This window comes from Bos javanicus, chromosome 29 (genome assembly GCF_032452875.1).
Source record: "Bos javanicus breed banteng chromosome 29, ARS-OSU_banteng_1.0, whole genome shotgun sequence".
Classification (NCBI taxonomy): domain Eukaryota; kingdom Metazoa; phylum Chordata; class Mammalia; order Artiodactyla; family Bovidae; genus Bos; species Bos javanicus.
Window position 1 is genome coordinate 50,820,355 of NC_083896.1, and position 13,784 is coordinate 50,834,138.

The 13,784-nt window shown below is 57.4% G+C and overlaps 1 protein-coding gene across 3 annotated transcripts in view; it reads right to left on the reverse strand.

Annotated features, from left to right (window-relative positions):
• Window positions 1–13,784, reverse strand: part of AP2A2 (adaptor related protein complex 2 subunit alpha 2) — a 67,432-nt gene that overhangs the window by 24,335 nt on the left and 29,313 nt on the right. For all 3 annotated transcript variants that reach the window (XM_061407473.1, XM_061407474.1, XM_061407475.1), the window contains exons 2-6: window positions 13,194–13,262; window positions 5,129–5,271; window positions 3,045–3,238; window positions 2,362–2,491; window positions 365–466 (exon numbers count right to left, since the gene is read on the reverse strand). In XM_061407473.1, coding sequence (XP_061263457.1) covers window positions 365–466; window positions 2,362–2,491; window positions 3,045–3,238; window positions 5,129–5,271; window positions 13,194–13,262 — 638 coding nt within the window. The remainder of the gene's footprint in view (window positions 1–364; window positions 467–2,361; window positions 2,492–3,044; window positions 3,239–5,128; window positions 5,272–13,193; window positions 13,263–13,784) is intronic.

A 13,784-nucleotide genomic window follows, 5' to 3' on the forward strand; every position in this document is an offset into this window, starting at 1 on the left:
GGCGAACGTGCTGCCCAGCAACACGCGTCAACCATCAGCAAGAGAAACGACTCCGCGACTTCACGACCCTGATGATCAGAGCAAGCCGGTCACAGAGCGACACGGGCCGCGAGCCCTCGTCAGCAGGAGGCACAGCACAGGCACGCAGCAGCCACCAGGGGCAGGCTCTGCCCTTCATGCTTCCTGCGCCAAGACACCCCTGACACGGGTCAAAGGAAAGCCCACCAGTCACTAACCAAGACACACGTCCACCCCCGAATCACAGACTGCCCAAAGGCCTTGCCTACTGAAAGGGACACGTTAGTTAAATAAAGTGACAAAGACCAAAACCCACCCTGAGCTCCCCTCCCTTCGGCAGACTTACTCTGCTTAACCTGGAGACGGCCAGAGACACAGAGGTCTTGAACTCTTCCGGGTTCTTCTGTGCCAAGGTGGTGATGAGGCTGGTGGCGGCAGTTACCACACCCTGAGAAGACACACACACACACGTTCAGACGCCCGCCGGAGGCCCTGCAGACAGCCTCTCGTCTGAAACATCTTCTAAACGAACGTTAAACTCAGCAACAACTGGCCACCCTGGGGCTACCTTGGGGCCACTCCCATCAGTCCTCGATGTTTCAAGAAAGCGAGACGCACACGTCGTTGTTGCCTTGCTTACTGTTCTCTCTGAAAATGTGGAGACCCGGCACGCTTCATCCCAGAGCCCTGCCTCAGGGAGGCGGCGCGGGGCAACAGCCCCAGGCCCCGCGTCCACCCACCCACCTCCTCGTTGCCCTGACTTAGGTCACTCCGTGTGGACCACAAAAGGACAGACACGTTACATTCAGACTCACAGGAATCTTTCCAACCCAAATCTGAGACCGTGGAGAACAGTAAAACCCATTCTTGCCCATTTTCAAATGTGGTCCAACCCATGTCTCTGCCCCCTGACAGGGGAGCTCCACCAGGCCTGGATGAGACCCGACCCCCCATTGAGGTCAAGGGAGCTGGTCAGCTCCCCAGCGCGGTGCCCCACATTCCCTGCACACTTGCAGGGGTCTGTGCAGGAAGAGGCTGTGAGGAGAGGGCTGGGGGCCCCCACGCCCAGGCTGCCTCCTCCCCCTCCTTCCAGGCGACGCCTGGGCCATGTCGGACTCAGGAGGGGCCTGGCCGCAGGCGGAGCTTTATGCATGTCACAGCCCCCCGCCTCCCCTGCTACTCTCAGAAGGGCCGCTTGCTTCTTCTGGGTGGACAAGGGGTCCTCTTCCGGGGGGTCCCCAACCTTGAGACCAAAGAAACCAACCCCAAACCTCTGGTGGCAAAGCCAGGAGATGTGTGACACAGAAGCCACACCCACAGAGGACAGGTGCCAGTTCACCTTGGGCTGCGATGCACCCCACCCTGCCCACCACCGCTGGGCTCCTGCAGCCTAGAACCACGCAGGCACCAATCCGTGCACCAGCCACACAGCCATGCAGGTGAAAACACAAAGTAAAGAGACAGCCGGGCACAGAGACATCCCAGGCGCGGGGCCTCCTGGCTGAGACGCCCCCCGCCCCAAGGAGAGGTCGCCTGTGCGGACCCGATTTCCCCCGTGAGTGTGAGACGCGGAGGGACGCTCGCAGGCTGCCCCACGGCGGGCGAGCCCGCACGGCCACCACCCTCGCCCCGTGGTCCACCTGTGTGGACCGTTTAGTCCTCATTTCATCCTTAAGGCAGATTTCTCTTGTGGGAAAACATGCAGTAGCCAGCTAACATGCTAACACCTCTCTGCTCAATGGGAAACTCCGTGTGGAATCCTGACTCTCTCGTTTGTAGACAGGATTCCGGCAAGACAAGGCCAGCTGTGCGGCATCAGCTCCTACCTGACCCTGCCTCCCAGCGTCAGCGTGGACAAGGGCCCGTGACTCACGGCCAGCCCAGACACCACCTCATTGCACATCTCGCTGCTCTGACGATGCCCTGCCGACGATGTGGAGCAGGCTCGGGCCTGGCTCATGTCCAGCCATGTGGATTAGGCGGGCTGTGTGCCAGAGCCCCCGGGGCCACAGGACAGCCCTAACTGGGGTACAGAAAGGTGCGCCTCTGCAGGCCCTGTGGACGCAGCACTCCTGCAACATGCTGGGCTGTGCTGTTTGTCTCTGCACCCAGCAAGCAGGAGCCCCTCCAACGCCTGGACAGGGTGAGTCAGAGACCCCGTCTCATCTGCCCTGACTCCAGGGGAGGGGCTCCCAGCCTCTACCTGCACGCTCTCCCAGCTCGACGACTGGGCCAGGGATGTCCCCCTCAGCAGCCTGGAAGTCACACAAGGCTGCTCACGTGGCTGTGGCCCCGCAGAGGCTGCCCCGCAGAGGAGTGTGGGTGTGGCCCAGAGGCACCTACCAGATGCTGGTCGTTGAGGAGGTGCACCACGCGGGACGTCCAGTCGCCCACGGGGACGAGGTCCGGGGACGCCCTGTGCAGGCGCAGCAGGCATAGCGCGGCGCTCTGCTTCACGCTGTCCATGGTGTCCCTGACAGACGGGCAGGAGTGAGGCCAGCGTGGCCCAGAGCCCACGACGACGCCCACGGCCCCAGGGGACAGAGCCCACGGACGACATCCCACAGCCCCAGGGGACAGAGCCCACGGACACCACCCCGTGGCCCCAGGGGACAGAGCCCAAGGACACCACCCTGCGGCCCCAGGGGACAGAGCCCACAGACAACACCCCACGGGCCCCCGGGGAGAGAGCCCATGGATGACACCCCGCAGCCCCCAAGGGACAGAGCTGCACCAGAGATGGGGCTGGAGGGACACAGGGGAAAAGGTTTCTTTGGGCTCTCCACGCAATCAAGCTTGGGCTGCCACAGCCCGCGGAGACCAAGAGGAGGCGGGGTGAGGCTCTGGCCCAGGACAGAGGCCCACGTGGACCTCCTGACAACTAAGCCAGCAATCCCAACCCACTTCCTCCCCACGGCTGTTACCAAGAAGGGAGGCTAACAGACCCACAGAGCCTTCAGGACTCACACACTTGACTTATGCATGCGGGAGGTGACCGTGCCCTCAGCAGGCCGCCAGACACGTACCCGGCAACGAGGATTTTGGGAATCTCCCCTGCAAACGCCTCGGCCATCTCCCGGCTGCCCACGTTGGCAATGCAGTGCAGGGCCAGGCCCATGAAGGTGGGGTTGCGGCTGGCCAGGTCGTTCTTGATGGCGTTGTTGATCAGGCGGATGAGCTCACTGTTGGAGTTCACCAGCACGGAGATGAAGAGATAGCCCTGGGTTCCAGAGAGGAGAGAGACCACCGCTGGACATACTCGGCCGGCCCCGAGCCCCACCCGAGTCTGCTCGGTGCACTGCTGCGCTCAGGCCACAGAGGGCCCACCTGCCTTCTCCTGAGAACACGGCCCCCAGGGGACAGGGCCCACGGACAACAACCCGTGGCCCCAGGGGACCAGAGCCCTCCTCGGACAGTTCTGCAGGACAAACCTGAGGCACTGTCCCCATGGGCATCAGACACCTTGGAGCCCCACCCTCAGCCCAGTCACTGGTCCACGGGGACCTGAACAGGATGGAAGGGCCTGCCTCGGCTGTGACGGGAACACTGCGGACCACCTTCCCTCTCTCAGCTGTCTCAGGGCCCCAGCGTCCCCTCACCACTGGGCCAAACTCCAGCCTCGTGCTGTCCCCGCTGTCCATGCCCTCCCCACGCCAGGGACAGCACCTCTCAGCCCCGTCGGTCTCGGGAGGAACTCGCCTTCTGCTCTGGGCTCTGGCCACCCTGCCCTCCCGCACATGGGCCTTGACGCGTGCCCTGTCCCCTCCGCCCCCATGTACCCCGTCCTCAGCCTCAGCTCAGGTCTTCCTCCTGCCAGAGCCCTGCCTACTAGCCGCCCACTGCTCAGAGTCCAGAGGGCTCCACCCGCCTCGGTTCCTGGCCATGGTCACAGCTCCGCTTGCTCTCTGTAGCGGGCTGTCTGACGGCCTCACCCCTTGAGAAGAGCCGAGTCCACCCCTGCTTACGGTCACTGTGTCCCCAGGGCCCCCAGCACACTGCCGGGTCTATGGAAGGCAGTCGGTCATCTCTTGGTGGGAGTGAGTGAGTGTGAGTGTCAGTGTGAGTGTGTGAGTGTGAGTGAGTGAGTGTGAGTGTGAGTGAGTGAGTGTGAGTGAGTGTGAGTGTGAGTGAGTGGGAGTGAGTGAGTGAGAGTGTGAGTGTGAGTGAGTGAATGTGAGTGTGAGTGAGTGAGTGTGAGTGAGTGTGAGTGTGTGAGTGAGTGGGAGTGAGAGTGAGTGTGTGAGTGTGAGTGAGTGTGAGTGAGTGAGTGGGAGTGAGTGAGTGTGAGTGGGAGTGAGTGAGTGGGAGTGAGTGAGTGTGAGTGTGAGTGTGAATGTGTGTGAGTGTGAGTGTGAGTGTGAGTGAGTGTGAGTGTGAGTGAGTGAGAGTGTGAGTGTGAGTGAGTGTGAGTGTGAGTGTGCACTTAGTTGCTCGGTCGTGTCTGATTCAGCAACCCACAGACAGCAGACCGGCAGGCTCCTCTGTCCGTGGGATTTCCCAGGCAAGAACACTAGAACTGGTTGCGTTTCCTATGCAGAGGACCTTCCCGCCAGGGACGGAGCCCGCGCCTCCTGCGCTGGCGGCAGGAGCTTCACCACTAGCCCGTTCTTCACCACTAGCACTCGGGAAGCTCGTTTCTTGACGAGTAAACACCAATACTAACAAAACCCCTGGGGCATCAAGGGTACTTTTTCACTTTCTGCAAGTTAAATTTTTCTGGGCAAATAAGAGGAAAACATTCCTCCATAACACCTGAGTAAACACACAAATAAGGTTACTCCAAGCGGATACAGGGCTAGAGGCATGAAGCTAGGGCTCCTCAGGGCCTAGACACGGGCACTCACCTCAGCAGACCCTGCGGCCGGGCGAGGCGCAGACACCTGCCCTCTGCTCTTAAGTCAGATGGGGGGGGGGGGGGCGGTGGCACACGTGCGCGGGCACTGAGGGGAGGGAGTGTGCCAACCCTCCCTCTGGGGTGGGCCCCCAGGACATGGTGCCCTACCGCCAGCTCCCACCTAAACCTGGGGAAATCCCCAGACAGACGCAGGTGCAGAGCAAGAGCCAGGCACCAGAGGCCCCACTGAGAAGCAGCACCCCGCTGCGCACTCACGATCTGCTTCTCGGTGTATCTGTTGGAGCTGAGCAGGTTCACGGCCTCCATGTGCCCGAAGTCGATGTCGTGGCCCAGCAGGAAGATGAACAGCAGCTTGCACACATACTTCTTCTTGCTGTAGCCATCCAGGGCTTTGTCGCCTGCGGGAAGGGGCAGCGCAGGAATAGGGCGCCGGGCCCACCTCCAGGAGGCTGGCCAGACTGCCACACTGTCAGGCTCGCGCCCAGCGCTGCTGAGCTGGTCGCCATATGAGAGCCGAGCGTCTGGGTCCCTCGCAGACCCCAAACCAGCGTCCCAGCCAGCAGCAGAAACACAGTCCCCCAGCACAGCCAGGGTGTCAGCCCCGCCAGCACAGCCCTGCCACGCCACCCTGACCTCACCAGCAGCTTAACCTTTCAGAGATGTTTATTCATTTAGGCAGGACAACACACTCTAAATAATCTCTCATTTCACCCAGCGTTAGGACAAATCACCCACCGAAAAGTCACACAAAACCACCAGAAGGGCTTGTTTCCCCACCCTGATGGCAGCATGACTCGGCCTCTCCCGGGAGACCGTGGCAAGGCAGGTTCACGACATGTCACTGTCAGCACAGAAAGTGTTGCTTTAAAAAGGACCACCAGACAGTGCCGTTTTACAAGCAGAGGTTCTCATTTCACCCAAGAAGCACGCAGCATCCCCGGGCAGCCTGCAGAGGTGAGAGCAGGAAGAACGGCCCCTCAAGCGAGGCACTGCAGTGACCCTGACCGCAGGGTCAAGGGCCAAGCAGGATGTGGGGGCCGGGAAGGCAAGAGCAGCCACAGCCCTCATGGCGAGGGCGGGTCACCTGTGTCCCGGGATAAGCCCCGGCCACCTCAAAGGGCATCGAGAAGAAAGACCCCAAGACTCCGGAGGTGAGAGTGGACCACGAGTCAGCCAGCCAGCTGGACGCCTTATCTGGGAGCTCTGAGACCCGTCCTTCTCAGTGGCAAACTGGCATTCCACTTAATGATCAAACAACATCAAGTCAGAGCGGGCCTGGCTCCCTGCTCCTCCCACTGCAACCTGCACCAGAGAAGCCAGCTCACTGCTTCCCGATAGGACCACAGCCCCGTCCCCCCAGGAAAGCATCTGAGCTGAGGGCATGGGGCCCAGGTGACTGCGCCTCACCCCCCAGCCTGGCTGCCCCTCAAGGACCAGCCCGCTCGCCATCACCTCTGGAAGCCTCCTCCGATGAGCAGCCAGAAGTGCTGCCCCCCCTCACCCCCGGAGAGCGGCCCCAGCCCCAGGAACAGCGCCAGGCCACATGCGGGACACAGAGACTTGCAGATGCGCTAGATGCCGAGCGCGCAGGAAGGGCAATCACGGCCACAACAGGAGTCTTGGCCCTGGAGCTGCCGAGACACAGGGAAAGAGCCAGTGTCTCCAGGGCAAGGCACCTGAGCTCGGCGACCGCATCCTGCGCAGGACTCCCACCTGAGCTCCTGGTTCACCTCTCACAGAGACCCGTTCAACCCTGGCTCTAACCCTCAGCAAGTACCTGCCTATGTTCAGGGGCAGGGACAGCAATACGCCAAGTGTGGACCAAGAGGGAGCCCCATGGGCCCCGAGCCCAGTCTGCGTGGCCCGGGCTGGGAGCTGCTGCGGGGCTGCAGCACCAGCGTGTCTGCCCAGGACCCCACAGGCCAACTGCACTCAGCTGTTCCACCACGTAAGGACCACCACACCCCCACTGGGAAAACCAAGGCCTAACTATTAGCTGTACCACGTGCAGGCAAGAACGTGGAGGAGCTGGGAACTCACACTCGGCTGAGCGGGCACAAAACGGGGCAGCCGCTCTGGAAAATACGGGACAGGTTCTTAAAAGGTCAAACACCTGTCACACAAGCCAGCGGCTCCACCCTCAGGAGCCTTCCTGAAGGGAAGGACACCACGCGTCCACACCAGCCCCGCATGCAGGACTCACAGCAGCTCCACACCGTGCACGGGGAGCCAGCACAACACGCAGCCGCCAGGACGCGGGCGGACCGCGAAGGCACACTCAAAGTCAGTGAGCAGACACACGCAGCCCGCCAGGATGCAGGTGGACACGGCGGCCTCTGCTGCAAGAAGAGCAGCAGGACTGCACTGCCAGAGACGCGAGGGGGCGCTCACGGGGGCCGCGCTCCACCTTGGCTGTGGGGGTGGCTGCGTGAACACTTGGATCTGCTGAAACCCACAGTGCACACTCGACTGATTGTAAGTTATATCTCAGAAAGCCAATTAAAAAAAAAATTATTGTGTCAGAATCTCCCAGAAAAAAAGAGTGAAAGATTAAAGCACACAGGCTAAGGGATGGCAAGCACTGAAGCCGCGAAGGCCGCCAGGCGGGAGGACAGATGAGTGAGCCCGCGACGCACGCACTCAAGCTCCCTCGAGGAAAAGAGGTGTTTTTTCCAAGTCCTTCTACACCTGTAAAAACATACATTCCTTACAGAAACTCCTTCCATTCGTCTTTCTATCCCAGCACCTGGGACTAGTGAGCACCAGCAGTGAATGAGCACGTGAACACATCCCTGAAGCCCAGCACCAAGACGACACACCTGCCCCCCGACAGGACATCACAGCTGCCGTCTCTAGAGGCCCCAAGACCGAGGTCAGGCCCGCAGAGTCCACAAGCAGCCCGACCCCCGCTCTTGAGTTCCCAGGCCAGCCGGGCAGCCAGGGCAGGGGAGCCGCCTGCCCACGAGGGGTGCAGGGCTGCCCAGGGGAGACCAGCGGCTGCCTTCAGGCTTCGAAGCCAGGGCAGCGTCCATGTGAGACCACCGGTTCTGTCGTGGACCAGGTCTCACGTGGACGCTGCCCTGGCGCCAGGCCCCGTCCACGCCTCCCGCCCCAGCTGTGTGTCGCCAAGGACCCACGCCCACACGCCCACCACGGCCTTCCTCTGCCAGCGTCCGGGACCGACTGCTTCTGGCCTGAAGTAGGCCATTTAGACTCTCCATTAGCACAGGCTCCCTGCTGGGAAACTCTCCGTTTCATCTGGAAAGGCCTCTTTTAGCTTCGTTCTCGTGGAGCCGGCAGCTGGACGTAGACGGCTGGGGCTGCACCTTCCAGCGCGCTGACAGCAGCCCCCTCCCTGCTGCCCCTCGGCCCTGCGACGAGCCCGAGCCGGCAGGGACGGCTCCTGTGAGGACGGCCCATCTCCTTCTCCCTCTGGCGACCAAACACCTCTTGTCTGAGGCTCAGCATTTTCACATCGGCGTCTCTAGATGTGGAGTCATTATTTACTGTAACTGTGGCCACTGCATCTGAGGTTTGAGCGTCACGAATCTTTACGCGTCCTCTGTCACACCAGCTGTCTCTCCTCCCAGGAGGCCAGCCAATCTTCCAGACTTCGTCCCCCACCCCCGTCTCTCACCCACTCTCCATCACAGGACAGGCTGCCTCCTCACCCGTCTTCCAGGACACTGTCCCTCTTTAATAAGCCTGTTGTTACACCCACGTAAGCTCTTTATTTTAGTTACTCCATGTTTTGCTCCTAGAATTTCCATTTGGTCTTATTTTAAAATCTGCTATGTGAGTTTTTTATACTAAGGTCCCACTGAAATTTCAAGTTTGTCTTTTACTGCTTTACGAACAGTGACCCGCCCCCTGCCACCCCGAGTCCAGTCCCAGCGGCCCCTGCGAGTCCAGTGCTGTCGCCCCTCTGGCTCCTGCTGAGCCATCAGCTCCTCTGTGACGGTGCTGGGACGTCACCCTTGAAAAGTCAGCTGCAGATGGTAAGTGACACCTAGCACATGGCTCCACCTGCGACGGCCGCCTCCTCCTCCAGAAGACTGGGACAGGGCTGGCTCCCCAGCCACTCCCGCCCCAAGGGCCCGGCCTCTCAGGGCTCAGCTTCAAGTGGAAAGAGGCCTCTTGTTGGTGAGCCCTGGTCAGCACTAGACCCCAGCTGCTCAACCTCAGCACTGGGCCTCCTCAGGCCAGGTGGTTCTGGGGTGTCTGGTGGCCGGCCTGGCCTCCACCCAGTAGGTGGCAGCAGCTCACCAAACCCAGGTGGGCCAGCCTCTGTCCCTGGAGACAAAAATCCTCCTGACTGATAGTAGTGAAGTCGCTCAGTCCTGTCCGACTCTTTGCGACCCCATGAACTGTAGCCTACCAGGTTCCTCCATCCATAGGATTTTCCAGGCAAGAGTACTGGAGTGGGTTGCCATATAACCACCATCCAAGACTCTGAAGAATGGAAAAGACTAGAGATCTCTTCAAGAATATCAGAGATATCAAGGGAACATTTCATGCAAGGATGAGCACAATAAAGGACAGAAATGGCAAGGACCGAACAGAAGCAAAAGAGATTAGGAAGAGGTGGCAACCATACACAGAACTAGATGATAAAGGCTTAATGACCCAGATAACCGTGATGGTGTGGTTACTCACCTACAACCAGACATCCTAGAGTGTGAAGTCAAGTGTGCCTTATTAGGAAGCGTTACTAGGAACAAAGCTAGTGAAGGTGATGGAATTCCAACTGAACTATTTCAAATCCTACAAGATGCTGCTGTTAAAATGCTGTTCTCAATATGTCAGCAAATTTGGAAAACTCAGCAGGGACCACAGGACTGGAAAAGGTCAGTTTTCATTCCAATCCCAAAGAAAAGCAATGCCAAAGAATATTCACACTACCACACAATTGTGCTCATTTTGCATGCTAGTAAGGTTATGTTCAAAATCCTTCAAGCTAGGCTTCAGCAGTACGTGAACTGAGAACTTCCAGATGTACAAGCTGGACCAAGAAAAGGCAGAGGAATCAGAGGTCAAATTGCCAATATCCACTGGATCATAGAAAAAGCAAGGGAATTCCAGAAGAACAGCTACTTCTACTTCAGTGACTACACTAAAGCCTTTGACTGTGTGGATCACAACAAACTGTGAAAAATTCTTAAAGAGACCGGAATACCAGACTATCTTACCTGTCTCCAGAGAAACCTGTATGCAGGAAAGAAGCAACAGTTAGAACCAGACATGGAACAATGGAATGGTTCAAAATTGGGAAAGGAGTACAACAAGGCTGTATACTGTCACCCTGCTTATTTAACTTATATGCAGAGTACATCATGAGAAATGCTGGGATGGATGGATCACAAGCTAGAATTAAGATTTCTGGGAAATATCAACGACCTCAAATATGTAGATGATACTACTATAATGGCAGAAAGTGAAGAGGAACTAAAGAGCCTCTTGATGAGGGTGAAAAAGGAGAGTGAAAAAGTTGACTTGACACTCAACATAAAAAAAAAAAATTAAGATCATGGCATCTGGTCCCATCACTCCATGGCAAGCAGACGTGGGAAAAAATAAAAGCAGTGACAGGCTTTCTTGGGCTCCAAAACCACTGCAGATGGCGACTGCAGCCATGAAATTAAAAGACACTTGTTTGGCAGGAAAGCTATGACAAACCTAGAGAGTGTATTAAAAAGCAGAGACATCACTTTGCCGACAAAGGTTTGTCTAGTCAAAGCTATGGTTTTTCCAGTAGTCATGTATGAATGTGAGAGCTGGACTATAAAGAAGGCTGAGTCCCGAAGAATTGATGCTTTTGAACTGTGGTGCTGGAGAAGACTCTATAGAGAGTCCCTTGGACTGCAAGGAGATCAAACCAGTTCATCCTAAAGGAAATCAGTCCTGAATATCCATTGGAAGGACTGATGCTGATGCTGAAGCTCCAATACTTCGGCCACCTGATGCAAAGAACTGACTCACTGGAAAAGACGCTGATGCTGGGAAAGACTGAAGGCAGGATGAGAAGGGGACGGCAGAGGATGAGATGGTTGGATGGCATCACTGACTGAGTTGGTGGACAGGAGTTTGAGCAAGCTCCAGGAGATGGTGAAGGACAGGGGTCCACTGGGTGGGGTGCGAACGTGCAGCCACCGTGGAGACAGCTGGGCGGCTTCTCACAAACGTGCACACAGTCTCACCACATGATCCGCAGTCACGCTCCTTGAAAACACAACCACAGTAAAACCTGCACACTGATGTTTATAGCAGCTTTATTCATAGCTGCCCACACCTGGAAACAACCCAGATGTCCTCCTTCAGTAGGTGAATGGATGAATGAACGGCGGTACACCGAGCAATGGAGTGTCAGCCGTGTAAAAGGAAATGAGTTGTCAGGCCACAACGAGACACGAAGGAACCTTAAATGCATAAACCAAGCGAGAGGAGCCAACGAGAGCAGCACATACTGTGTGGCTCCAGCGCTGTGACGTTCTAGAAAAGGTGAACCATGGAGAGAGGACAAAGAGCAGCGGGTGCAGGGCTGCGGCGGGAGGGGAGAGGCAGCACACAGCGAGGGCGTCCGCGACGGGGAGCCGCGCCGTGTGCGGCTGTGACGAAAGGCGCGCGCTGGGACGCGTGGGGACAGCGGGGCTGTCCTGAGCCACCTTTGCGCCTCCCTCTCAATCTTGCTGGGAGCATGAAACTGCTACCCAAGAGCACCGGGGAGACTGCACGTGACGTGCACACATGGAGGTTTCCAGAGGGTGCTAGTGGTAAAGAATCCACCGGCCAATGCAGGAGGGTTGGATCCCTGGGTCAGGATCCCCTGGAGGAGAGCATGGCAGCCCACTCCAGCATTCATGCCTGGAAAATCCCATGGACCGAGGAGCCTGGCGGGCTACAGTCCACAAGGTCACAAAAAGTCAAACACTTCTGAAGTGCGTTAGCACCCATGTATAAACCAGGTAACTAGTGAAGACCTACTGCACAGCACGGGGCCTCTCCTCAGTGATCTGTGCTGACACGAAGGAAATCCAAACGTAAGGGGACGCATGAACACGCATAGCTGACTCGCCCTGCTGTATAGCAGAAACCGACACCGCCGCCCCTGACGGCACGGGGATGAGAGCCTGCTGCCAGTGCAGGGGAGGCGGGCTCCATCCCTGGCGCAGGAGGAGCCCACGTGCTGCAGAGCAGCTCACCCCGCGCCACAACCACCTCAAGCCGGCACACCCGGGCCTGTGCTCCGCCAGAGAAGCCCCCGGCCTGCATCAACAGAGAAAGCTTGCCAAAGCAAGGAAGACCCAGCAGCAGCCAAAAACAACTAAATTTAAAAAAAGAAAAACTGACATTGTAAAACAACTACACTCCAATAAAAATTTAAAAATAAATAAAACTGCTCCACAAAAAAGTCAATTTTCAAAAACTTTAAGCAATGAAAGTTATAGACATCCACAAACACACACACACAGACACACACGAAACATTCATATAAGCAAAGCACTCCACATAAAATTCCAAGGCTTTCTCAGGCCTCCCAGAGGATCCCCGGACTGGCCAACAGTAAGACAGATGCCTCCCCGAGTCCGGCAGGAACAGTCCTGGCCCCACGAGGGCCTGCGTCCTGCCGGCAGCCCTGCCGTCCGCGGTCCCTCCGGCTCGGTGGGTTCGCCTCGCCCTCTCCTCAACGCACTTTTTCTAGGCAGCTTCAGCCACTCTTCCGGCTAAGGTCTGCTCAGAGATTTGAACCAGGTCTCAAATTTGTAAAAATTAACTGAAAATTTAAAGTCTACGGGACTCATAAACATGTCCCAAGAACGAAAATCCACACCTGACAGTGCTCCCGAATGAGGCCGCTCAGGGAGCGCCCGCCCCCAGGCTGGCCGGCGTGGGGCGGAGACTGAGCGCAGGGCCCGCGCGGTCGCTGCGCAGACACAGCCGAGGGGCCGCCGGCAGGAAGCGCTCAGGCAAGCGCGGCGCCCACGCAGAGCAGGCCCGCGCCGTCAGGGAGCTGGCTGGAGCTCCTGCACCCTGTGGAGCAGAGTCGGCGGGGACTGCTCCAGCCAGAGTCCTCCCAGCTCCAGGAAAAGGCTGGACGGGGGAGGAGCCCCGCTATCCAGAATCAACTCTACACAGACCATCAAACTACTCCAGAATAACCACCGGCTTTACTTTAAACATCAACAGAGCCAGGACAGCATCTGTACTGAGGCCTTCGCTCTGATTTGAAATGAAAAAAACAAAGATGCGATTAAGAGATTAAGTCCCTTTTGCAAAATTTACAAAAGAATATTGTGTGTGGACAACGGTTAGACACTCTTACCTTTAAATTTGGATCTAATGTTTGCCAGCTCTTTGTTTATTCTCTTTATTTCTGCTTCTTTACTTTTGCCTAAAAAGAGAAAACACAAAGGCATCTTACTTTAACTGATTTCTAAACAAACACCTCTTTCCTGACAGCAGTGACACATCCGCTAAAGGCAGGACCAGGCTCACAGGAGCCCAGGGGAGAGGCCACCTGCCTCCACCTGAGGCCATCGGTCGGGCGCAGCCCCTCGTCAGGACCAGCGAGTCTGTGGACGCTCCTAGAGTGAGGGGAGCCCCCCAAAGGCGCGCAGCTTGCTCTGCTCGCCTTCTCGCCACAGTCCCGGGCCGGGCGCGCGGCGTCGCTGAGCATGCTCCATGATAAACCACTCTCAGCTAAGCGACTGCTCCAAAAGGTGACTTTTACTTCAAGATCATTTTTTAAAGCATCAAGTTTTAACTACTGTAGGCTTCCAATTTTCTTTATGAAATTCACCAACCCACAACATCTGACAGGTGCCCTTCTATAGTAAGCAGTGAAGTCTGGGGACCGTCCATTACATAAAGAAGGAAGGAAGACATACTAGCTGACAGTCACACCCCCACACCC